Raw genomic sequence first — 26,226 nt, forward strand, 5'->3', positions numbered from 1 at the left:
ATTTGAAGTCTAACAAAAGATTGAGTGAAAAAAAATGTTTTCCTCTCCTAATTAAAAGTTTTCATCTCTATAATTCTCTGTCATCTTCCCTCCAATATCTTCAAGAAGTTCCCAATCTCCCTATATACAATATTCCATTTAAGGCAATCACTTTTATGCCGAACACAATAACATCAGACTTTCGGAAGAATATTTTATCTTCCCCAAATAAATTTCATAATGTGGATGACTGTTTTAAAAGCATTGTGGCTTCAAAATTCCCTGGATTTTCCATCCTTTACACTGATGGTTCCAAATTTGAAAATAAAAGATGTGGAGCATCGATATATAGTCCAGAATTCAACATCAATCTCACTTATAAATTACCGAAAGAAGTTTCCATATTTACAGCTGAATGCTTTGCAATTGAACAAGCGCTAAATCAAATCCAGGTTCTCAACATTCATCGAGCCTTACTATGTACTGATTCGCTAAGTGCTCTAACTAAAATTATGTCAAATATTCTATGTTATCCGGAAGACAATATTATATGTAAAATAAAAAATCTTCTCAATTCTCTAAGTGAATCTGGGTTTGAGACGATATTGGCCTGGGTCCCTGCCCATTTGGGTATAGAGGGTAATGAGATGGCCGATTCTCTCACCAAATCTGGTTCAGATTCCGGAACTATCCCACTAAATTTTAGAATCTCTATCTCCGATGTCTTCCCGATTCTTAAATCCAACATGACTCGTGCCTGGGAAGAAAATTGGGCAGTCTCCAAAATAAGAACTGGATCTTTCTATGCTGGAATTCAAAACCATATCCCTGCTAAGCCATGGTTTCACGGTAAAAAACTGTCAAAACGATTCATTTCATGTATTTCGAGAATGAGAATTGGTCACTGTTCAATTGCATCCCACTTGGCTAGAATTAGAGTTTTGGATGATCCGGTCTGCCAGTGCGGCGTGGAAGAGGAAACCCTCGACCACGTTTTCTTTAACTGTAAAAATCATTCATCTTTCAAGAACATATACCGCCGTCTTATTAAAATCACACACCAGTCCCCCCTTAACATTTCATACCTTTTATCTCTTAACAATTCTCGTGTTCATACAGCTTTATGTAAGTTTATTAACCTGAATGAATTCAACATTTGATTTGTTTTAGCGATCTAAATGAGTCCAATGTTTAATTTGTTTTATTATTCTCCCAATAGATTAACCGATTTTTTTTATCCACTTTAACTGTTACCGGCACAAAGCACTCTTTTCAGGGTGAAATGCCTAAAACCAAAAAAAAAAAAAAAACTACTTAAAAATTGAAAGGCCAGGTCAGTTATAGCGGGAAAGTCTTCCTTTGGCACCAATTTCCAAGAAATCTCCCAATTCTTCTGAAGAACTTTTGTGACTTTGAAAATATTTTTTCTGCGAAAAGGTTTTTTAGTGCAGAATGATTTTGCAGTTCAGTGTGTTCCAACTGGATATTGGCAAGATAACTAATTATTTCAGTCAAACTAATTGTGAAAGAATTAACAAAAAAAATTAAATTTTGTTTTGTACTTTCAAAGTCCTGGAATCTGCTTTCAAACAACTGTAATAAGCATCTAATTTTAGTCTCTCTCTGTCTGTCATATAATATGTTCTGATTTCTGATATCCATGGTCTGTCACATTCCGAGCGGAAAAACTAAACAAGTACCGCGGACGCGACACTTTTTCACTTTCACTTATAATTGGTTTACGGGCCACATGTGGCCCGCGGGCCTGTGGTTGGGCAGCCTTGATCTAAACGAAACAGGAAACAGAACAACACATAGAAACATAAAAAAGTAACGGTCTCAACTAGGAATCGAACCCAAGACCTCTGTCTTACCGCGACAACGTCTCTAACCACTAATATTTGGGACCTAATTATTTGACGTCATTATCGATCTCATTTTTATTTTTTTTTAGATTTATCAGTATTATCTTCTTCTTATTGTATGTAATATCTGTTTTACTTTCTATATAAATATAATTTTTTTCATTATTGTATTTAACTTATAAACTATTTATTTAGCAAACTATGAAATACATCTTTAAAAACAAAAAGAAATTCGAAATAGATGAAAACAGAATCAACATTAGAAATAATAATGTATTTTATACTCCCCAAACGCAAAACACAAAACAAATGCTAACGCACTGCAGTTTCATTGGACCTCGTACTTTCGACCTCGTACCTCGATACAGCGGTTGAAACTTTTTTATTTAATTTATATCAATTTATGTTTCTCATAAAATATTCATCATATATTACACTAAACACTAATAACTTCACTATACACTATCGTAAACACTTTTTATAGAAACCGCTTAGACAAAATGTAATCTTGTTTTTGTTTTATATGCCCACAGTTTGTTTATTTCTAGGTACAATAATATAATAACTAAAATATATTACCCACGCACAGGCTGCGCCTTAGTGGGTTCCTACACACTTTTTGCCGGATGACGTCACTAACGCCCTCATCACGAAAAAATCGTTTTGGCAGAAAAAAAAACGAAATTTTAAATTCTTATAAAAAAATTAATTGAAAATTTTTTTCGAGGAAAACACAAATTATAAAAAAGTATAAAACAAATCACCTTCATAGATTGGAATAGATCTCATATAATCACTGATAGTGTGGTTGACCCTCACTGTTGTGCTGTAAAAAATGTTTTTGTCACGGATCGATGATAATTTCCACAAATTTTCATGTCTTCTGGTATGAAATGGCACAGTTGATATTTGTATGCATACCTATACATTATTTGTATGTAAGTATATTATTTGTATGTACACTATACACCGTTGTATCAGAATAGATTAACCTTTATGGAAATGCATTCAGGGATCAAATCCACAGCTGTAAATTTATGTCAATGTGTATTTTGTAATGCCAAACAATTTTATCGAATTCCTTATATGCATAAAGATGTCTGAAAGGTAGTTTTGTTTTTAACCTTGAGTCAATAAGTATCAGCTAGTCTCTAAAAAAATTAATATATCATTAGGAGTACCACAAGGGTCTGTTCTCAGACTTATTCTTTTACAAAATATATTCACGATGTAGTAAAAGAATTGTGGTATTTTAAGATATAACATAAGGAGAAGATTATTATTTCCCATAATAAATCAATTAAGTGATGAACTAAAAAATATATCAATCTGGTTGAAAAAAAAACTAAAGACGAACATCAATAACACGTACAAGATTATTGAAACGAAAACATAAATAGTGATGAAGCTTTCTTATAAGTTATATACAGGGTGTCCGGGGGTAAAGTACACAAACTACGGGAGGTGATTCTACATGATCGTACAAGTAAAACAGATAAATAATTTTTTTTCGAAATTACGTTGTTTTTTTTCCATATATAAGTATTTTTCCATGGAAGAATATTATTTTCTCCATAGAAACAATTCAACTTTTGTAACTTAAATGAAAACTTAAGACGTTGAAATTTTGAAAAAAGTAAGGATCCTTTTTTACTTGTACTATCATGTAGAATCACCTCCCGAAGTTTGTGCGCTTAACCCCAGAACACCCTGTAAAGCAATTTCAACTTATTCAATAAAATTATGGTGTGGGTACTTTGGTGCTCGTAAAACAATCCACTCTAGTCGGGAGTATAAAATAATAGATAACTTACGTCAACTTTAGCCCCGTCCAGCCTGTAGGTGTGTTGCCTCGGGTTGGCCTTGGGCACGTATCTATAGAACTCTTCATGGTCCTTATACCAGGACACGGAGTAGAGACTGTCGTGGTCCAGTCGGAACAGGCAGCGTAGCTCGGCCGGATCACCCTGCAGCACGAGGGGCGGGATCATGACACCTTCCATGGTGAGGCAGGTTACTCCTGAAAATTATGTGCTCCTGATTCTTTCGCTAGTTTTTTTTGTACAAAATATTTGAATTAAATTAAAACGCAGTTCTGCTCGGATTAAGTTTATCCAATCGATTACTCCTGCAAATTATAACTGTATAAATTTATATATATATTAAGCCGTAGCGGTTGTAATAATTATTGCACGGTGCGAAATCACAATTCTCTCCATGGTCAAGTAGGCTTCTTTTTTTTGGTGGAAAGTTTTTTTTTAGTTATTTTTTCAATGAATTCACTTTTTTCATGGAGGACTCAGAGGTGACGTGTAAAAAGGAGCGACTGTGTGACTTTTTTCATACGAAACATAAAGGTTTTAAATTATAAAACAAAGGCCATTACATCATTAAATTTTTCATGGTGTTGAAGGTAAGTTTGGCTTTGTTTTTGAGTTTATTTGTAGTAATTTCTAAAAAAGTAAGCTTGCACAACCTACTATTTCAATATAATGTTTTTTTTTGTTTCTTTCTTTTTAATTTACATACGACAAATTTGTGTTCCTAAGAAAATCGATAATTTGTAAGATAAATTTAAGCACATCAAAATAATTTTTTAAATTATTTATATTTTTAATTATATATTTCATTATATTTGTGAAGAATCTAGGGAAAAATTATTATCATTAACAATTATTATTATTATTATTATGAAACAAAAGTGAAAAAACTGGAACATATCCGTCTAAAATATTTTCTACACCTTTTGATTAAAAAAATATTGGTCAGTTTGGTTGAGTATGTAAATATTCTATAAGTATCCATATACGTCTGTCTCGACACAGGTGTACCCTAGTGAGACAGATGTCGATAAATACAAGTAAAAACCTTTATATTGATAGATAAATAAGTAAAAAAAATAAAAAAAGTATTTTGGCCTCAAATACAAATTTTAGTTTTTTATGAAAAATTTTTATACTTTCCGAATTTTAATTATTTATTCTTCAAAATAGGTATGCCATGTTTCCACTGCCTACTGGCAATTTAAATTCGTGTCGTAAGTATATATGTTAAGATTTTTTTTAAACCCTAATACAACGAATCTGTTTACTAAAAAAAATATTATTGATTCCGTCTGGAAACTTCAATGGTATCCAAAATAGATACGACTAACTGGCAACCGAATTATCTACCTAGTTAAATAATATATGGTTGGAATTTTTAAATTTTTTAATAACAATGAAATACTTCCGACACAAAATATTTGCTTTAAAATGCCCTTTTGAACCACCCTTTCATCCCCCTTATCAATTTTTATTTTTCAAAAACCTCAATTTTTGAGGTGTGTGTAATTGAATCATGTGGTTTAAAAGCCACCGACTTGAACATAAAAAATAAATTATGATGAGCCACAAAGTGAATGCTTTTTACAATTACGTAAAAAATAAAACTTTAATTATTTTTGATGACAAACCAATGTTTAGTAAACAAGGTTTATAACGTATAGCACAGAAGAGAACTAATTATTATAAAATACACCCCCCGCCTTGCACCACAGTGGGAGTGATGGATTAATTTGTCCATCACCTCTGGACACATTGACCCCCCAGGTTCCTACCCACCTCTCATACATTTTTAATTCCCAGAACTACCTCTCCTTCCTTTCCCTTAAAATACCCTTCATACAGCATCCCCAAAGACATAGGCCGTGAGGGTATTAAATAAGTTATTTCCTCGGGGTATCCTGTGTGGAGCTAATGTAAAAAAGCAATAATTTATCGCCTGAAATACCCATACAAATTGAAAAAAACCTCCCAGGTAAGAATAAATTTCGCCGACGGGAATTGAGCGCACAGCCATCCGATTGCCGAGCTGCTGGTTCAATTCCCGTCGCCGGCATTTATTTTTACTCTGGAGGTTTTTTCGATTTGTATGGGTATTAATTATAACCAATAATCCACAAAAAATAGATAAATTTTGCTAGAGTTAGTAATCTAATATACTTAACGTTACATGAGGTTTTTAAATTATCATGTGTCTCAGAAAACAAAACTTTCGATTCAATCATAGTTTAGCCTCAAGAAAACGCCAAAAGCCTTTTGTACGGAGTTTGTATTTACAAAAAAATCTATTTATTTACCCCAACATTCAATCCCCTCTCAATGAGATTTATTTCTGTAAATAATTTCACATATGTTCTTTAATCAACTTAAAACAGATTGTGAAACAATCCAGGAAAAGTTTATCACTTTCCATACTCGTTATTACACATTACAATGGTTAAATACCACTATTAGCGATTAGCCAGCACGCTGTGGAACAAAATTATTTCCGTGGAGATTGGATTAAAGCTCACAGTATGATAAACACGCGTATTCGAGTGTAATATAATATTTCAACATCACGACTTTCATGAAATAGCTCCTAGCATTCGTAAGTCTAGCTTTATATTTCACGGTTGTTTAATATCGCTTTATGAAAGCTGCAAAGCAGAACTAAGTTGTAATCGTGATCTTAAATATAAAGCAGCAAATCTGTTGGTGCATATTATATACATATATGTCTAATTTAGAAATAAATAAAAATGTTTCAAATTTATCATCAGTATTAAGTGTTAATTAAGTTGACAACGTGATTTACATCATGAGCTCTGGAGCTTTAAAATATGCTTTTAATTGTCAAAGGGCCAATTTGTTTATTGAATATTTTTCAAATGTTCATTGAAAATGAATTCCAAAAACTGATTATTTAAAAATGAGTCTATATTTATTTATTTATTCATTTTCGGGAAATCGACAGTTTACATTTAATCAGTTTGTACATGAGTATTTTATGGTAAAATAAAACCAATGATGGATTTCCTCCTTGTGACTTTACCTTTACTAAGACAGCATAATATGGAATAAGTAAATTAAATTTGTGAGAAAGGAATATGAATTAAAAAAAAATTATACAAAACAAAAGATTATATAAAACGAAAAATTTACAAAACAATACATTTATAGCCATGGAGAGAGGTTGTAGATATAAATCAAATCATAATAGAGATATAAACAATAGAGACATAAACATTATTCACAAACTATCAGAGAAATATTATTTTATGGACCTCTTGTATTTGGTAAGTTGGCAACTGAAAATATCAACCTCGGATAATACGCTATTGTAATTATTGCATAGTCTGTTCAGGCAAGAATTTTGCTTAGAATATTAAAATCATGTGATGACATGTTAAATCTATAACATATTATTATGTTTTGGTTTATGAACAAAGGAAAATAATTGTGCTGGTTGTTACGTAATTGCTAAACCAACTGATTAAGTTAATCGATGAACTGTATGTACATAAATTACTTGAAATAGAACATCGTTAAAGGTGATTTGCTCACCTCGGTAGAGAACCGATTAACGTGTGCTCAAAAAAATCAACACGGTTAGTTATGATTGCGTAGATTGACTGAACTAACTCACGGTAAGTAATATAATATTTCCAGAAATATTGTATTCTGCGAACGATGTGTGAAGTTCACAAATTGGTAAGGCCCCTAAGACCCGGTTCTGGCACATTTTAAAATATACTAAATCACACTAAACCAGTTTTATGATTAGATTTTATTTGAAAAAAAATAGGAATACATTGCTCATGTTTTCATTTAAACGTTTAACCACGGTTTAAAAATATATATATTTTATAATTTATTGTGCCATTTACATACATGAAAGTTACTGATTGCCATAATATGGAAAGAAAGTAAAAATATAAGATTATATTAATCTTATTAAATTATAAGTTAACAGGAAAAAAATAATACAGATTAGTACAAAGTTATTATAAGAAATAAAGAAGAAACAAAAATAGAATCCTGTTTTGCACATAGAGCTACAAATAGAGGCGCTACTGCGTTCTGATTTCTTGTCAAAACTTGTAAACCGGATCCGGTAGTGTTAGTTAGAGCTTTGGGAGAGTTGGAGGTCAGTTGGAGGTTGTTGTGTTCCCACAAACAGTTCTACAACTCGTCGTGGAAGGAGATTATGAAGAATAAGTTCTTTGTGTTAAATCAGGGATTTATTATATACTTCGCATATTACAATGGTGACTCGATAGTCGACCTAAATAGCAGCTGGCTAAATGAGATCTGAAAACACCATGTTTGTCTGGGAGCATTCTAACTGGCCCTGGCGACTACTGGCTACTAGATGCCATCTTGCGGACTTCCAAGCAAGCTCTTTGCACTTGTGAGTACCCTCTATGAGTGCATCTGTGAAGCTCTTAGCTAACTTACTTCCCGACAGAGGTAAAAAAGCAAAATTTAGTAAATACAGGATTATATTTCGATAGAGGCATGTTAAAAACATCCCCTAACATAGCATACAAGTCACGATTGTTATAATTTTTACCATAATACATACTATGGAACCTTAATGTAATGGTAGGAACATGAAACTGAATTAACATTGATATATCAGGGCTATCCAACTGATAATTTACAATTTTATATATAAAAATAAAGGGTCAAAGAGTTGTCTTAATTTCAGTAATTTCAATTTGAAAAACTCGTAATCTATTGATTCTAAAGGAATTGGAAGTATAAAATTTGACACACCTCAAAATTTTGCGTTAGACTTTTTCAATGCTATTTATTAATACGATTATTAAAGACAGGTGAATAATATTAAAAAAAAACTATTCTAGTCAGATTTGATTATTCATTTTAAAAGGAAATATGTTGATTACAAATTTAATCAAAAGCATTAAGCCCTTGGGCAATTTTGGGATATACTCTACACCAGGGGTGCTCAAACTTGAACTGCTGGCGATCTACCTCAATATTATTATATTCCGATCGATCGACTCTGAGAGGCTGCAAGTATGTGTGATGGAGGATTGTTGTCTATGTAGGTAGAGTGTATCGTGGCGCAGGTGTATATATAGGGAAGTTGCACAATTGCATGGCCACGAATCCACATAGAATTTGGAGGAACGACAGAAATTAGTTCGCAATATGCATTTTTTTTAGTCAAGGTAGGTGGAGGTCTGCACTAAAAAGTCAATAAAAAAACTTATATTTATTCAAAATTGCAAGTTTATTGGTTCTTACAAAAAACAAACGAGTTCTAGTTTCTAAACTTAACTAAATAATGACTTTGGATGTTGAAGCGTGGCACTGCATGTCCTCAGCATACTTTTCATACGATGGCACGTAATTACCAAGTGCTAATCGCAAGCACGATGACATTTGTTCGTCAGTTAGTCGATTGCGATATTTTGACATAATTATCTTCATTTCAGAAAATGCAGACTCGCACAAGTAAGTTGACCCAAACATTGTCGTCAACTGAAGGGCGATTTGCCTTAGATTCGGATATTTATCTTCAGATATAAAATACCAGAATTTTGTGTCAGATGCTGTGGCTATGAGATGTATATCTGATATTATCTGCAATGTTCCAGAACACTCCGTTCAGTAACTCAGTTCGCTACAAGCTACAAATAAATAATAAAAAAGAAGGCATGAAAAATGGGAAATTTTTCTCGAGATCGACTCAAAAAGCACTCGCGATCGACCGGTCGATCGCGATCGACCGTTTGAGCACCCCTGCTCTACACAGACAAGAAAAAACCGTATACTATTTTTGGGAGATATATCCCAGTCTGACGCGGTCTCATAAAAGTTATGCTATCTCATTTTATATTATGGTGAGATATATGATTTAAACAGTTTTAGAAAGAGAAAGGGTAAGGCTCTCGACCAGCAAGCCAAAGTTCGAAAGTTCAAATCCCAGCGTGCGCAAATAAACTTTATTTGATTAATTTGAATTTCATTTGCCCAGGTGTAAGACCAACATTGAGAATTGAAATGTTGCATGAAATGACTTTAGCCGTTTCTGGAAGATCTGAATATCCTGGTACTTCCTCATTTCCTCTTCTCATCTCCTTCCCCTCCCCACTACCTTCAGCCTCACAACATAGCCCAATAAGGAATGCCATAGTATCATTGGCTCCAGACAGTTGGGAGCAGTTGTGCGGAATTCACATAGAATAAAAAACATTGTTTAATTCACAATCTTACCAAAAGCCAGATTAGAGTATTTGACAACAAGATTATCAATATATCACTCAAACGAATCTTTCTCAATGAAAGTTGTCAATTAATATATTTATCAGGATGAGCAAGCTCATTTATCGTCAATTGCATGGTTAGAAAAATGTTCCCAACAACCATTTAGTCGATTTGACAGCTAGTGTACTTGAAGATATGAGAACAATAAATACTGATAGAAATTTATGACTTAATTAAGAATGTGAGTATTTTTGACGAAAATAACGCTCTTGGCTTTACTTAATATAACATCAAAGCAGTAATTAAAATGCCTTTTGATGATAATAAACGTTTAGTGTTTATTAAGTATCATATCTTACGCTTAGCCAATTAACCCAATTTCTTCACTAATATTAAGAGGAACGGCTTTGCGGCATTTTCCATACGAAACTTAAATTTCGTTTTGAAACCAAAATACTTGACAAAACTGAATAATTATTTTTTTAATCAAATATCTACTACAAATTATAAAATACAGGCCATTTTACAGGCAAATTAGACATTTTTGTGAAGTAATAATGAATAGTATAATTACTATTAAAAAATGTCTGAGCTAACCTGCTTTTAAAATATAATTAAAAATAAAGCATTGAAAACAAATTTGTGTTCCAACGTAAATTGATCATTTGCAATTTAAATTTCAGATAATCAAAATACTTTTTAGATTTTATTTTTTATATGTTATTATATATTTACAGTATTGTATTATAATTATCATTAACTCACAAATAATTACAAAAGTTACGTGAAAAATCGATTTTCTTGGTCGCCAAACCTTTTTTATTATTATACAATAATTATTCAATTTTGTTAAGCATTTTGGCCTGAAATTAATATTTAAGTTTTGTAAGAAAACGACCGTGTAGTTGTCTTCTTAAGACGAATAGTTGATCCCAAGTGTGAAGTAAAACGTTTCTTAATATGGTTGATAAAATTCTATGATTATTAATAAATAGATCAGTCCCAGTCCCAGGCGTAGCCCGGGAATTACGAAGAGTTTTTCGAAATTCAATGTTTTTAGTCATCTTTCTATTGTTTTGAAGGTCAAGTGTGCAAAATTTCATCATTCAAAAAAATTGCAGACTTGTATAAAATCGAAGACAATCATGCACGCCACAGACGCTCTTTTTTATATAGGTAAATAGATTGGAACAAATCAAACCATGAAGGAAGGAATTGTCAAAAACGAGAATGATTGGCGTTGGTAAGTAAGTAGTAGATATAAGAACGTGTGCCAGTACAGTATTAGCGAACGTCTCGTTTAGTCTAAATTTTCTCTTCATGCCTCTACGGGGACACGGCGTGGCATATGAGATTGAAAATATAGCCTTTTCTCCGGGGACTAAGCAGGAAACTCAAGATTTCCCTACACGCCCCTATTCCAAAACCTTCTTTCGAGTCCTTTTTTCCGAAACCTTTGTGCGCTTTATACCCATTATTTATACGACCACAACAAATATAGAATCATCCACCGGAATTTTATTTGTTCTTTAAACATTATCGAAATGTACATTTTTATAAAATGTAAGGTGGAAAGAAATGAAAAATAGTAGAGGAGGAAATGGAGGTTGGGAAGTTCTCGGTTGTTCTGATCTAGTTACCTTAACATTACTCATCAACTCACACCCGTTTATCTAGTAGGTGAACCCAGTAGCTTATACAACACTTCTACATAATTTACTTTGATTAAATCTAACCCCCTTTACCCATCACACCCTTACATGGTACATTCTAGGTTACTTTGGAATAAATACCTAAAAGGAAACCATTGTTTTGCTGTAAATTTATGGTTTCTTTCGTGCTTTTTAGTGTAAACCGGTCTTCAAATAAAATAACAATAAAAATAGAATAAAGACAAGTATTGTTCGCCGGGTTAAAGGATATTACCACCATCCCATGGGGCTCATTATGCCCCCGCATTCCGAAATTCTACCGATTTCTAACATAATTCTCTTTAACATATTTAAGTTTTTAGGTAAATGTTGTTATTGAAGATAATATCTGTGCATGAAATTGAATATATGTAACAACATCAGGACAATAGCTTCGACAAAGAAAAAACTAAATTTGAACAATTAAATGTTAAAAGTAATTTCAATTTGTGGTCTTAAGAAATTAACAAAAAAGTTTATTAAAAAATGAATTAAGTTAAAAAAATAAAAGCATCCTGTAAGTCACCTTTATTGATAATGTTTCCCTGTTTTGTTTACACATCCCACCTTTTTCGCCCCCTTCTCCCACCCCAAATCAACTCACCCACCTAATAAAATCTAATCTCTCTTTACTTGTATAATTTTTTTGTTAGTTTTAAGATTGCTAGTTAATGACACGGTTGTGTTGAAACCGGTAGCAAAATAAACAAGATTTAAGTAACAAATGTACATTGGAAAATAAAACAAAAATAATAATATTAAATCACACTCTTATAAATCCGATTAGAAATAAAAATCAAAAGGCTTAAATTACCTATAAAAAAATAAGGTTTAAATTTTACATTGATTTAACAAAATTGCTTCTATTTTTTTAAACTTAAGCCTGCTTTTAGCAGTTTTTAATGAGATAGCGTAAAGTTAAGGAAAAAGGTTAAGCGAAGGATTTGTCAATTTCCAGTATGGACATTTGAATGCCTAACCACTCGCTCAGTACTGATGTAGGTACGTCATTCGTTTGTTACAGCATAATAAATTTCACTACAAAAAGAAAAAAAAAACAATAAACAACTCATTTTCCAGCACACCTTGCGTAGAAAAAATCATGAACAAAATTTTTATACCATTTTTATTGCCGAAAATTTCTTGGAATGCTCCGTCCATCGAAGGCGCGGTCTGTCATTATTATAATTAGGGAGAAGCCTGTATACTGTATAGGCGAAGGTATATAGTTAGTGTGGAGTGTGTATACTAGGTGTTTGGTGTTCGGGGTGTAGGTACTCCAGTAAAGGAGTATTGTAATATATGGTGTCGGAAAACGCACGATTTAGATCTCAGATAACACAAATCTTTTGAACGACTTCATTGGAATGATGAAATAACCGTTACAATGGGTCATTGGATAATTGGTTATTATGAATCAACAGAAAACGTGTGTGGGTAATTTTGGAGAATGATTTCATAATATTTAAAAAAATCAGGTTACGAAAGAAATCATATATTTTTTGATTAACCTGTCGCAAGACTTCAAAATAAAAAGGTTACATTTCATTGTCAAAGAAGATTATGTTCCTTTTAAAAAAGTGTAGGTATCAGTTTTTCTTCCAAATTTACCTTCTAGAGTTAGACACGCTGTAAATTTTTTCTTTCAGCCTTTCTCATAAAATAAAGAAAATCCAGGAAGTGCCTTGTGGGCGTGTTTCGTGATCCAATTTGGGCCAATATTTCTATACAAACTGTGTTTCATCTTGATTACGAAATTCAAATGAGATGGCGATATACAATTTCAAGCAAGTGTAAGGGAGATAGACCGTGTGATAAATGGAACCAAATGAAACTAAAAGGTACTAAGTCAGTGGCACATTTATTTAAAAAAAAAATACAGTGTGTGGCAAGCCTACGCACGACGGAAGTGAAACTTTTATTATTCTTCTCTCTCTCTTTTCATTTCATTCTCTCTTTTTTTCTGTCTATTGACATATTTATAAGAAGCATATGATAAAAAAAATTAAAAGTTATAAAAATATGGGATTCGAACCCGGGTCCTGCATAACGAGTGTCGAACGCTCTGCCTCTAGACCGCGGTTATTACGTATTCGACCAAAATATCATATAGTCAAAATATCTAAAAGTCGCAGCACGAGAGCATTTTATCACTTTAAAAAAATTATTATTAAAAAAATCACAAAGGAAAAAAAAAATAGTTAAAGCGGGGATCGAACCTCGGTTCTTCACGACGACAATCGGGCGCTCTGCCTCTAGACCGCGAAGCTGAGTTTGGAGAGTGACCTAAAGTAGGTATATAATATTGGCTAGGCTCCTATAGCGAAATGATCACGGTTTTTCAAGACGGTCATGAGTTGGTTTTACTCCGGTTCTCGAAATTGCATAACGCGCGTAAAGAAGTTTCACTTCAAAAAATTGAAAGGAATGCATTTTTGTTTTCTTCTTTATTCCATGGCCCTATCACAACTACTTAATGATATTTTTAAATGGATGGAGAATTGTGTTTGGATAATTATTAATATTAATAAACTTTTCTCCAGAAATTGAAGAAAAACTATCTTAAATCAAGACTTCATTACTCCCATAAAATTATAATGAACGTATGTAACAAAAATATAGAAATAATATCGCCAAAACATTAAATCAGTGAACTATACTGTGAAAATGAACAAATAAATGTCCACCATCTTGGTTTCCCAAATAAGGGCCATAAAAAATTTGTGAAGAAATACAGATGCACTAAAAACCAACCTCTGGATTAATAGTCAACCGCTCGACCACATAAGATGAATGAACATATATCATGTATTCACGCGAATAAGGTCAGGTACAAAAATACAAATAACACGAACTAGGCATTAAATATTTTGTATCATATATTACAGTTGAAATAAGGTTTTGATAGTGAAAATGACAAAAATAAATGTCCGCCATCTTGGTTTCAAATTATTTTAACTCTCAATGTATAACGGTATCCTCTCTAGAGCTATAATCGTCGCTTTAAAGCCTTCGTTAAAGACGCAAATAATGCACCCCTGTTATCGTGGCCAGTGGCCATTATGAGCGTGTTTGGTCCGCCACTGTATTTAATAATACTAATGTAGGAATTTATTTATCTTCAGGTGGATTAATATGGGTCCTGACTCCTGATGATACTTTATTACTACATATAACCACAGCTTTATTTATATAGGTATATTTGATAACTTTATTTTTGATAAATAACTCAAATTAAGTGAAATTTGTTCAAAATTTAACGTATATAAATTTTTAATGATTTATTGTGTGGAATTAAAAGCTGAGTCATTATAACCAGTTATATGTAAATAGTTACGTGTAACAAAGATGTACCGTAAAATGCACGTCGAAAACTGGTATGAATTTTTTTTTTAAACAAAGACAAATATTCACGAGTTACGAGTAACTTGACAATATTTTAAAATCTCCTACTACCACCACGGTAAGCTGAAAATGTCGCTTGTGTTGTGATGGAGGACTTAGCCAGCCGAGTAATTGAACACACTACGCCAGAGTGGGACCTAAGCGCGATACAACTCGGCCACCGACCGGTCAATTATTAGTTAATGTATTAAAAATTTAGTCAAATTATTCGTTTTCATGTTAAAAACGGGACTGGAGGTGTATAATGCATGATTTGACAAATTTCACAACAAACTCATCAGTAAAGCACGAATATGTTATGAGGAAGTCGGAACACATGTTCTTCAAAATAATAATATTTTCACATCTCGTCCATTATATTTATTCGGACAAGGCCACCTGTGTGAGCACGTGTTCAGATATATTCTGAATTACTAATTTTTTATCAGGAAATGGTCATGAAGTCACATTTTCAACAGTTTATTGATAAAAAAAGTCGTACTCATTTTTCACCGTGTGCTGACGAATCGTGATATATTTTTACTATTTGTTTTTGGGGTGTTATGCCGTGTTGCGCAAACTCCTTCTACAGCCAACGTTTCGGACAACGTTACAGTGTCCATCATCAGGGCAGATGTGTAGTTGTAGATGATGGACACTGTAACGTTGTCCGAAACGTTGGCTAAAGAAGGAGTTAGCGCAACACGGCATAACATCCCATAAACAAATACTTTTGGCAATGAAAATCTTAAATCATATGTGATATTTTCTTATAAATAAATAAGAATTAAATTGTCAACATAATATATGTGGGTAATGGTTATGGTTTCCATCGTCAGTTATGGAGCTGTGAAATATCCATTTAATATTCAAGATTAGATCACTCAGCGTTTGTTCCATATTTTAAATTATAAGAACAAATATATTGCCGAAATATTTTTGCCAAAACTCGAACGAAGCCGGGAAGTACTTGAACGAGGTAAATTTAAAAACAAGCTATTATCGTAATGGTACAACCATTTAATTAGAATGAATAAAAAACTGACTGTAATAATTGAAACAAAAATGAAAGCATTTTGAATCACAGAATATATTCAGCGCTCTTAACTACAAAATATTCTTGTACATAAAATACCATCTTCTCGATTTCACAATGAACCGTTTTAGGGTTAACTCCGCTAAGCGTTTTCGCAACTTGGCAATGGAGACTGGGCGGTACTCTATTTAGTTAGAAAGTCTATCCATGTCCTATATATAGCCACATACATCTTGTGTATGTTTTGCCCTTATAGAATATCTGGATGGGGTACACAACAACGGTGTAACCCACATCAAGAAAATGTCAGTATATACCCAAGTATATTGTGTGTAGATAAAATATAATAATTTGATGGTGGTAATTCTAAAAAAATATTTAACATATGTTTGCAAAGTTAAAAAAAAAAAAAATGGAAATTAGATACACTAAAGGATCATGTTCATCATATGTATGATTAAACTTTGGATTATTTCACCACTTTTATAGATTTTCGGCAAATCAAAGAAACTTTAACAATATATAATTGAAAGAAATGAAGAACTTTAGTGATGTTACGAAAAAAATATTATAAAAGATAAACAAAAAAACGTCTTTTGTTCGTCTCTGGGCATAATTTATGCTTGATAACGTGAGCGCAGTAACAAGCAATGGACAGTGGTTTATTTTTAGAATTTACACGCCGCTTGGCTCCACAACCCTTGGGCCACGAAATATATTAAAATATTTGGCGACAATTCTTTCCAGGAACTTAATATCGGAGCCATCTTAAAAACTTTTCACATAAAAATATTATGACATAAGTGAATTGATTTTTTATAAAAGTGGAGTGCTTTATGAAAAGTATAATCACTAAATAAAAACTGTGCAAACATTGGTATCCGGACATCTCAGAACAGTGGCAATTCAACACACATTTGAAATGTGATATAAGGTCATGAAAAGTGCAGAAAAAAACTGGGTTCATCAGATTATGTTAATTGAGCTTCTAGGCCAGGTTTTTTCATCACTTTTAATGACTTTTTAAAAGATGTGTTTGAATTGCCAATGTCCTGAGTTGTCATGAAACCGAAAAAAAGTGTGTTATGGTGACTGTAATGATCTCAATACCTTTGAATTAACGAAATTATTACTCAAAAATATTAACTGAACGATTTCATTAATATTTATTTTTCGGAATAACTTTATTGAGTAAAACCTCAAATTGTAATATTTAAATATTGAAGACAATATTAGTGATTTCTAAACGAAAATCTGAAACAGAAAAATCAGAAAAGGAAAAGGTCCCAGATGTGACCGTTTCCTTTTCTGATTTTTCTGTTTCAGATTTTCGTTTAGAAATCACTAATATTGTCTTCAATATTTTTGATTTCATTAATGTTCGTAGCGAATTTATAGATTATTGTATTGCAAAGTGTGGAATAATAAATAGAAAGCGAAATAATTGAAAATTGTTGGTTGTTAAGTTTATCTATTATAGCATATATTCCCAATGAATAAATAGAATGAATGGATTAATGCCAATATTCTTATTTAAAAAAAAAAAACTAGCTGATATATACCCGGCATTGCTCGGAGACTTTTCTCTAATTTCTATAAATGTAATACGCATGTACGATATATATACAAGCCTTCAAGAAGAAATTCTCTAAATGCTAGTGAAAACTCTATCAGAATCCGTTAAATGGTTTAGAAGAACTAAGCGTATAAACAGACAGACATTTAGAGAAGATAAAATAAAGGATTATGTATAGGTTGGCTGACTTTTGCATACCGCTCTCAGCGTTTAGTTCAGGGAGAGGCACAACGCAACCCTTGCAGGACTCCATTACAGTATTGACGACATTGTATAGACCGCTCCATTGTACAGTCTCCCATACGCTCTGTACCCACCGGGGATCCGTTTATACTTAATCTTCTTAATGTAAGTATCCTGTATACTGTATTCGTATACCCACAACACAACACACTTAGGCTTTCGTATGCCATACGCTTCTCGGGGAAATCTAACGAAGAGCACATCTCAAAGATATTTCTAAGTTAAATATTTCACAGAATGAACAATTAATTTGAATTCTGTCCTGCTTACTTATTTTTTAAGTTTTTTGTGAAAACCATGACTAAGTCATAATAGCTCATCGCCTTGCTTGGACCTTGCTAGGAGGGTACATCAATTTTTCGAGAAAAGGATGAAAATATTTCATACAAGACATAAGACTCTTATTTACTATTTCCAGCAAAAAATATATTTTAACCGATACTTACGGATGTAAGTTATTTATATTTAAGATTAATAAAACAGTACCTTACCATTAAAATATTTTATGTAAAAAAAAATTGAAAATTTCATAAAACCCTTTTCAACTATAAAATTTGCGGTATGTACCAGATTTCATTTTACTAGATACCTTTCAAGGTAACATATGAGATTTTAGTAATACTTCATCAGAAATAATTAAAATAAACCCCATGGAATGATCAATTGTATTAGTATGTTAGGGAAAATTCGACCGTAGGTCTGTCCATTACGCCAGGCAGCACGCCAAATATTTTTTGACGCGACTTCATTAGTTATGTCATAACGGTTCCCACTTTATTTTAGAGAAAAGGAAAATTGGACCATATTTTTAGGCGTGGCTTCTTCACTTTCTTCGTTAAGATTCCGACTCTATTTTAGGGTATCGTCTCAAGTGAAAATGGCTATTCATATCTGGTCTGAGGGTGGACATATACACTAGATATCATACAATGTGGAGTATCACACAATTTTGTCGGAGCATATACTATTTGTTTTATTAACATTGATTGATAAATTGACTCCACTGTCTCCGGTTTTCCATTTTTTTATATGATTTGATCGAATTATTTAGGGAAATAATAGCTCATTGCCCCAATATTGGGGATTTTTTTCAGCGGAAAGGGATTTATTTATTATATTTTTTAATTAATTATACCCTGGTGGCCTTTTCATGATTTTTATAATTTAAATGATTTAGTGAATGACACAGAGAAAAAAGAAAGTTTTAAAAGTTTGGGTAACAATATAAAATATAAACTTAATACAACTAAATACACCTCTATACATATAAAGAGGTGTATTTAAGTGCACATAATATAATATGTATCTGAAAAGCGTGAGAAATACCTAGCTACCCATATGTTGTCTAAATACATACGTCACCAAACCCTCCAATTTTCAGTATCTTGAAATAACTATACCCTTTTGTCTCAATCACATCACATTAATGATAGTATAATATCTCATTGGTTCTAGTTCTTCCACCCATATCAAGCAACGCCACAATTTTGAAAATTTGTTACCAGGCTCATATTAAAATCTTGAAACCAAATAAAAATGCAAGTATAAGTTAGTTAATAAGTTAGTCTGGGGAAAATCTAAGAGAAAACTGTTTTAAGCAGCCCTTTTCCCAGCTCCGACTTCTATGGGTTCATGAAGTTAACACTTATATTAAGGTGAGCATATTGTAGTATCGTTTATCGAACTGCGTTTTTCTATATTTATAAATTGATAATTAAAGGTATTCCTAAATCTTTGGGTATTCCAATACAATTTACACTTTCCTTAAAAATTCTACGTAAACCAAAGTTAATGTTTATAATATTGTGCAAATTTTGGCAACCACTTTACGTCACCTGTCAATTAACAGGAAACTGTCTGACAGTTTAAAATAATTTTTTCAACATTTTGCAAAATACTGGTGCAAGTCAAAACAAAGTATGTGAATTTTATAAACGGAGAGGGGTTCAGCAGCAGCTTACCCGTAAAAATAAAATAGGCCAGGAAAATATTAGCTCGTCTTCCGGGAATGTTAAAAATATGTGAATAAATGACGAGGCTAACCGTCGAGTAAGGCTGAATCAAAATGGGAATTTCACTTGCTGTCAGTTTGAAACGTTAAGGATGCCTCCAAGATGTGCCACATTATAAGCAACATAGAAACACAACTTATGTGAGTGCATTTGCCAGTCTCTCTGATATTGTAGCGCACTCCCTACCGAAAATGAAAATTATTTAAGACAGTACTTCTCAACTGTTTCGCGAATCTTGCCTAGAAATAATACATTGTTTTTATATTCAACTACTAGCCGTACTACCGGCTCCATGCAAACATTTATAGAACAAGCAATACTCGTACTTTTGTGAACAATGGAACTCCCGTCAAAAACTTTCGTTTCTAATTGTCTCTTATTTAATGATTCAAAAACAAAATTTTATCTAAAATCATCAGATTTGTAAATAGGTTCTTGAATACCTACCTTCTTAATTATATTTTTGTAATTTCAAATAAAGTGAAACGATTTTTCCAAATAAATGTCTCCAGCTCAATGACAATTTAAAAAAAATCATTCTTGTGGCATAGCATTGAAAAGCTCATTCAAATGTATTTACCTAGTCAAAGTTGGCCATCTAGTAAAATTGAGGCTTGCTTAAATAATAAAGTGGATGCAACATATTTTAGAAAACGCAAATCAGTCAAATATCTAGTCAAAGTTAGCCACATAGTCAAAGATAACCACCTAGTCAAAGGCGAATTGGTAACTCATTGCTGACGCTAATGACCGGAATCGATTTCAGACACTGCATAAAATTACCAAATTATTAGCAACAAATATACTTTCCCCATTTAGGCAAACGACGTGATTTGCATCTCACTTTGACGAAAATGTTTATAGAATCAATAATTGCTCTTAGTCGAAACGAACAAATGTTGCTGTATTTTCTCACAAAGTAATGAAATGATGTGTAGGTGTAATTTGAAGGAAAGGTTTGTAGTATCAATAGTTGCTCTTAGTCGAAAGGTACAAATCTTGCTGTATTTTCTCACAGAGTAAAGAAATCACGTGTAATTATTGTACGAGTACCTTGAACACTTCCAAATTACTAGCAACAAATACATTTTCCCCATTTAGGCTAACGACATGATTTGCATCTCACCTTGACGAAAATGTTTATAGTATCAATAATAGTTGCTCTTAGTCAAAATGCACAGATGTTGCTGTATTTTCTCACAAAAAAATGATGTCGTATCTTGAACACTTCCATTATTGATATGTTTATTTTTAGTGGGAAGGTAAGACAATTCGTTTACGTCAGTCTGTACCCACGGGGAGAATGTACTTGTTGCAAATATGGGAATTTTATGCACTGTCTGAAAACGATTCGGGTCCACATGGTTTAGCAATTCGCCTTCCTGTTCCTGGCACTTATCGCAGGCACCATACTTTCCCCGCAGAGCGACCTTTTATTAGATTTATATAATTCCATTGGTTACCTTTTCCATGTAAGTAATGCAATTTGTCAGTAACTCGGGAGTGGTATCGCACGGCACAATGTGTTCATTCCAAACAGTTGAAGAAGAAGTGATGCATAGAACGGAAGCAAATGTGAACTCTCGCAGGCGCGAATTTCGAGGAACTCCGCATCCGTCGCTGTCAAAAGGAGACAGGAATCATAAACATCAAAGAAGCCCAACCCTGTCTTATCTGCCCTATCTACCCCGCAGCCCGCAGTTCTGATTCGTCTGCGTACACAACTCCAAACCGTTTTTCTGAACCTCGGAAACTTCAAACCGACCGCTGAATCTGGAGGGATTTTGCTTTTATGACTTTGTGTTTCGCGTCTCAGTTGCGATAAGCGGTGTGATTTTGTTTATCCCGTGCAGTTGATATATACAAATGTATACATAGAAAGTTGGACATGAAAAAATTTCAACCCTTTTTTCCTATTGAATAATTCAAAGATATGAAGCAAACAAAAAACTAGTTATTGACAGTACAGTGACAATATTTTTTAAAACTATTTATATCGTATGTATCATAGTTAATTTTTTTTTTCAGGAGGCAAAACAATTTATTTTTCAAAATTTTTATATATTTATTTATCACAAGAAAATACATTAAAAAGTGATAACAAATTAATAATGTATTATTCCCAGTGAGTTTACTAAACTCATTTCGGGAAAGACAACATTAGATTAAAGACAAGCCAACATTGGTACATATATTAAAATAAATAAACGCAAAAGTTATTTTGGAGTTCCAAAGTAAGAATGTGTCGGTCATTAATAAAACTGCTGAGGAAATAGCTTTTAAGAGCTTTTGCCAATGTTTTTTTGTTCGTTGCCGGAATTTTTAGATTACTAGGTAATGCGTTGTATTGCTTCTGTGCAATGTATTTTAAGGAGTTAATTCCAAATTTAGTCGTGTAAGTAGATGACAATAAGTACATTTGATTTTGTGATCGTGTGTTGTGCCGTGTGTGTGTCGGAATCAAAGACTGGTTTAGTTTTAGTGTGTGAGGGGTGTTGAATGATTTGTAGAATGGCAGTTGTGATGTTATACTTTGGCAGAATCGTAAAAGTATTTGTGTCTGTGAGTATATATATTTGACATGTGTATCCCATGGTAGATTATATATATTCTCTACGGCTCCATAATATAATACTTTCATTGTTCCTTCATTCTTCGGACATTCAAGCATTTCATCATATATTTTTAGTCCTTGTAGTTATGTGACTCTATTTTTCTGATATGTGGTGATCTAATTCTGTTGACGTTTCTGATTTCATAATTATGTTTTTAGAATCCACCTTAGCTCTTCTCTCATTTGATTAATTTCTGCATATTTGCCACTCCTCAGTGTTATAGCTCTGTTTTTATAAGTTTGTTCAAGTTTTCTTATTGGCTTATATCTAGGAGTAGTAATCTAAATGTGGAGCAAGTATAGTTTAAAACATTAACTCTGTTTTAATTTACTATTCTATTTTTTCATGATTGGTCGACAAAAAAATTTAACCGTATTTTGTGCGTTTTAATGCATATTTCCATAGATTTAGTTTTATTTACGTTCGGTTTCTACTTTTTTTAAAAGTAATTTTTCAATATCTTATAGGTTTTCATTATTTTATTTATTGCGTTTATGCACTCTTCACAAGACACATAGATTAACTCATCAAGTTCTACGGCTCACAATGAAGTTGAATTGCATACAGTGGCTCCGATCTTTCAGGGAGAAAATAACATTAATGTTCTCAGTTGAACACCATAATATTAACTAATAAATCAAAAAGCATGTTCATATTTTATTAAATGACTCTTATAATTAAATATTTATAAAATCATGTAAAACATAACTTAAGTAACGAATAATAGCTTTAAAATAAATAAATAGAAAATTATAAAAAAAAACTGTATAATAATTACGTTTCCATCAAGTATAACTAAAAAAATAGTATAAATTACATTCATTAGCTATGGCGTTTGAAACGTATAATAATTAAAGAGTAAATGGACACACTTTTTATTTAGTTCCCCCAAATATACGCACTGAACTTCGAGATTGTATTTTAATGATAATTACACAATTACAGTCGCGCTACACAGGTGGCGTGTGAGTCGGTCGGCTAAACTGATCGACACGCGATTTTATTCCACAAATTAATGGTCCGAATACTTGTGTAATAAGCCAATAGCTGCTAGCTGCCTACATTGATTTACTTAAAAAAATAGCTTTACAAAATTTAAAAAAAAAAATCTCAGGAACAGGAACTAATGGTTTTAGGTTCTAGATATAACATATAGCCCCCGAATTTTGATAATTATTAATAATTTTGATGTCTTAAGTCAGGAGACACGTGAAAACTGTGACCATATTTTTTACATGTTGATGTTTCCCGCAGGAAAATGGGTCGTTTTTATAACTTGTCACGTAATAAATCAACACTTTATTAATCATTTGTGTAACTGCAATGTATTTGTGCTTGTGAATATACTTTCCTATACTCCCATTTGCGTTTCATTTTGACGAATATGGAGTAGTCTACTTGGCATTGTTCCCCGTGTAAAAGCCTGATGGCTGACCCAAACCTGAAGGATTTGGATTCTCTATTCTCTACGTCTGAGCTATCGCCGAAATCTACGCAGGGCACAATTCATGGAACCTGACGATACACAACAAACTCTACAGTCCGTTTTTTATTTTTATTTTTTATTTATTTATGATTTTGTAAAACACTTTTCTATCTTTGCTTCATGAGTCTCTTCGAGTAAAATAAACTCCTTCCACTCCTTAAAATATCCCGCACAGTACACCGCAAGGCACAGGCCCAGAGAGAAACGTCAGGAAAAGATAGAGAGTATAAAGAAAGGTAGGAGAATTGAATGTCCTGGGTATTCAAATCTAGTCACGACACAACAATAGAAACCCATTATCCGGTGCTTGTATGATTATGGTACACTCACAGGTGTTTAATTGTTATATGTAGGAAGGAAACGATACTTTTAAATGCGTTTTTCTAGCAACATTACACCTCTGAATAGGGCAATACTAAAAGCATGATTATTTTTTTTAATGATTTTCTTCATAAAATTGAAAAAAGATACATAAATAATTAATCTGTTGTAAATGAATACATTATAACAAAAACTACTTTAATAACAACGTACAATTAATAATGGTGAAATAACAGAATACATAAGAATAGATTCATATTTGGGGAATAATTATATGGCAAAGTGATATATAGAGACGTAATAAAATGGATCTGTTATTGTCTGACAAAATAACATAGATATAAGGTTTCCATATAAATATATACCTTGTCCATTCCACTCCCTCAGTAATACTTACCATATAACAGGATGGGGAATATAAACATGTTCCACTTAAAATAGATTCCTAGTTTCACACACATTTTTATTATCACTTCAACACTTTAAAGATTAAAATTATTGATTTTTTTTCTGTCTGTGTAAATAGAAAAACCGAAATATCCATGCATTGTTATCATTGTTGGTTGTAATAAATGTTTTCGATCCCTGCAATAAAATGGCACTGATTTTTAAAACTGAATAAAAAATTCTGACTGCAGTTCTTTCGTAGATTTTATTTCATATTATTTTTGATGACTTCATTGTTATATTAATGTTATTTACGGGTTTTATGTAATATTTTTAAAGTCTGTAATGGCTTGATAATTTTGCATTATATTATAAGTATTTAAAAAAATGTTTTTTCTTGAAAATACCTGCAGGTATTATATATTTTCAAAATTGAATACATTTTACCACGGATACAGTTATATCTCCCAAGTATAAAAAAATAATCTTTCGTAGATATTATAAATAATCTAAGAAACTACCTAATGTACGACAAATTTCATGTGAAAAGGCATTTAGAATATTATATCAACTCCCGGGCTATTGCAGCGCTTCCAACACATTTCTCGAAGGCCGAATCCAAAGGTCAGCCTTCCTTCTTAAACCCCCGAATTCCGAATTTCTACCGATTTATAACATAAGTTTTTTTACTCTTTAAACTTTAAGTTCCTAAAAAAATATGTTATTTTTGAAGAAAATATCTATACCGAAAGCCAAAATTGTAATTACACGAAATTCCGTCGATAGAAAAAAATTGCAAAAATTATTTAAAACACACTGAATATTAAAATTCAACAAACGCATTTGTGGAGAGTTTTTTACTCTATTTCAAACGAGTCGTGTTTTATTAAAGATTTTCACAATTTTCGCTTTATTATTATCGTTTTTTAATAATAGCGCGCTCCCTCTAATATTCGTATATAAATATCTCCCGTTCAAACCATCTTTGAATGCTTACAACAGAGCTTTAAGAAAAGACTCAACAAGTGCATTAAATCAATGGTTCGAGTATTATTAACCATAAAACTATACATTTAACTCACCGTTTTGAGCATCATTTACTACGAACCTATACATTTAACTCAACGGTCGAGTATCATTTATTATTAACCTATATATTTAACTCAACGGTCGAGTATCATTTAGTATTAAACTATACATTTAACTCAACGGTTTGAGTATCATTTACTATGAACATATAGGTACATTTAACTCAAAGGTTCGAGTATCATTTACTATGGAACTATACATTTAACTCAACGGTTTGAGTATCATTTACTATGAACATATAGGTACATTTAACTCAAAGGTTCGAGTATCATTTACTATGAAACTATACATTTAACTCAACGGTTTGAGTATCATTTACTATGAACATATAGGTACATTTAACTCAAAGGTTCGAGTATCATTTACTATGAACCTATACATTTAACTCAACGGTTTGAGTATCATTTACTATCAACCTACACATTTTCGACGAAGGGCTGCGTTTGCATTAAAGATAACGTAAGTAGGTATGCAAAAAATAAAATACGAACCAATTCAAT

The 26,226-nt window shown here is 32.3% G+C and overlaps 1 protein-coding gene across 2 annotated transcripts in view; it reads right to left on the reverse strand.

The window, feature by feature from the left end:
• The window catches only part of LOC149422413 (uncharacterized), a 53,038-nt gene that overhangs the window by 23,948 nt on the left and 2,864 nt on the right, over positions 1 to 26,226 (reverse strand). For both annotated transcript variants that reach the window (XM_089633791.1, XM_089633790.1), the window contains exons 2-3: positions 24,648 to 24,835; positions 3,659 to 3,864 (exon numbers count right to left, since the gene is read on the reverse strand). In XM_089633791.1, the coding sequence (XP_089489917.1) occupies positions 3,659 to 3,864; positions 24,648 to 24,711 (270 nt within the window). In that variant the 5' untranslated portion in view covers positions 24,712 to 24,835. The remainder of the gene's footprint in view (positions 1 to 3,658; positions 3,865 to 24,647; positions 24,836 to 26,226) is intronic.

Source organism: Hesperophylax consimilis, chromosome 7 (genome assembly GCF_061612785.1).
Source record: "Hesperophylax consimilis isolate HC1 chromosome 7, BYU_Hcon_1.0, whole genome shotgun sequence".
Taxonomy (NCBI): domain Eukaryota; kingdom Metazoa; phylum Arthropoda; class Insecta; order Trichoptera; family Limnephilidae; genus Hesperophylax; species Hesperophylax consimilis.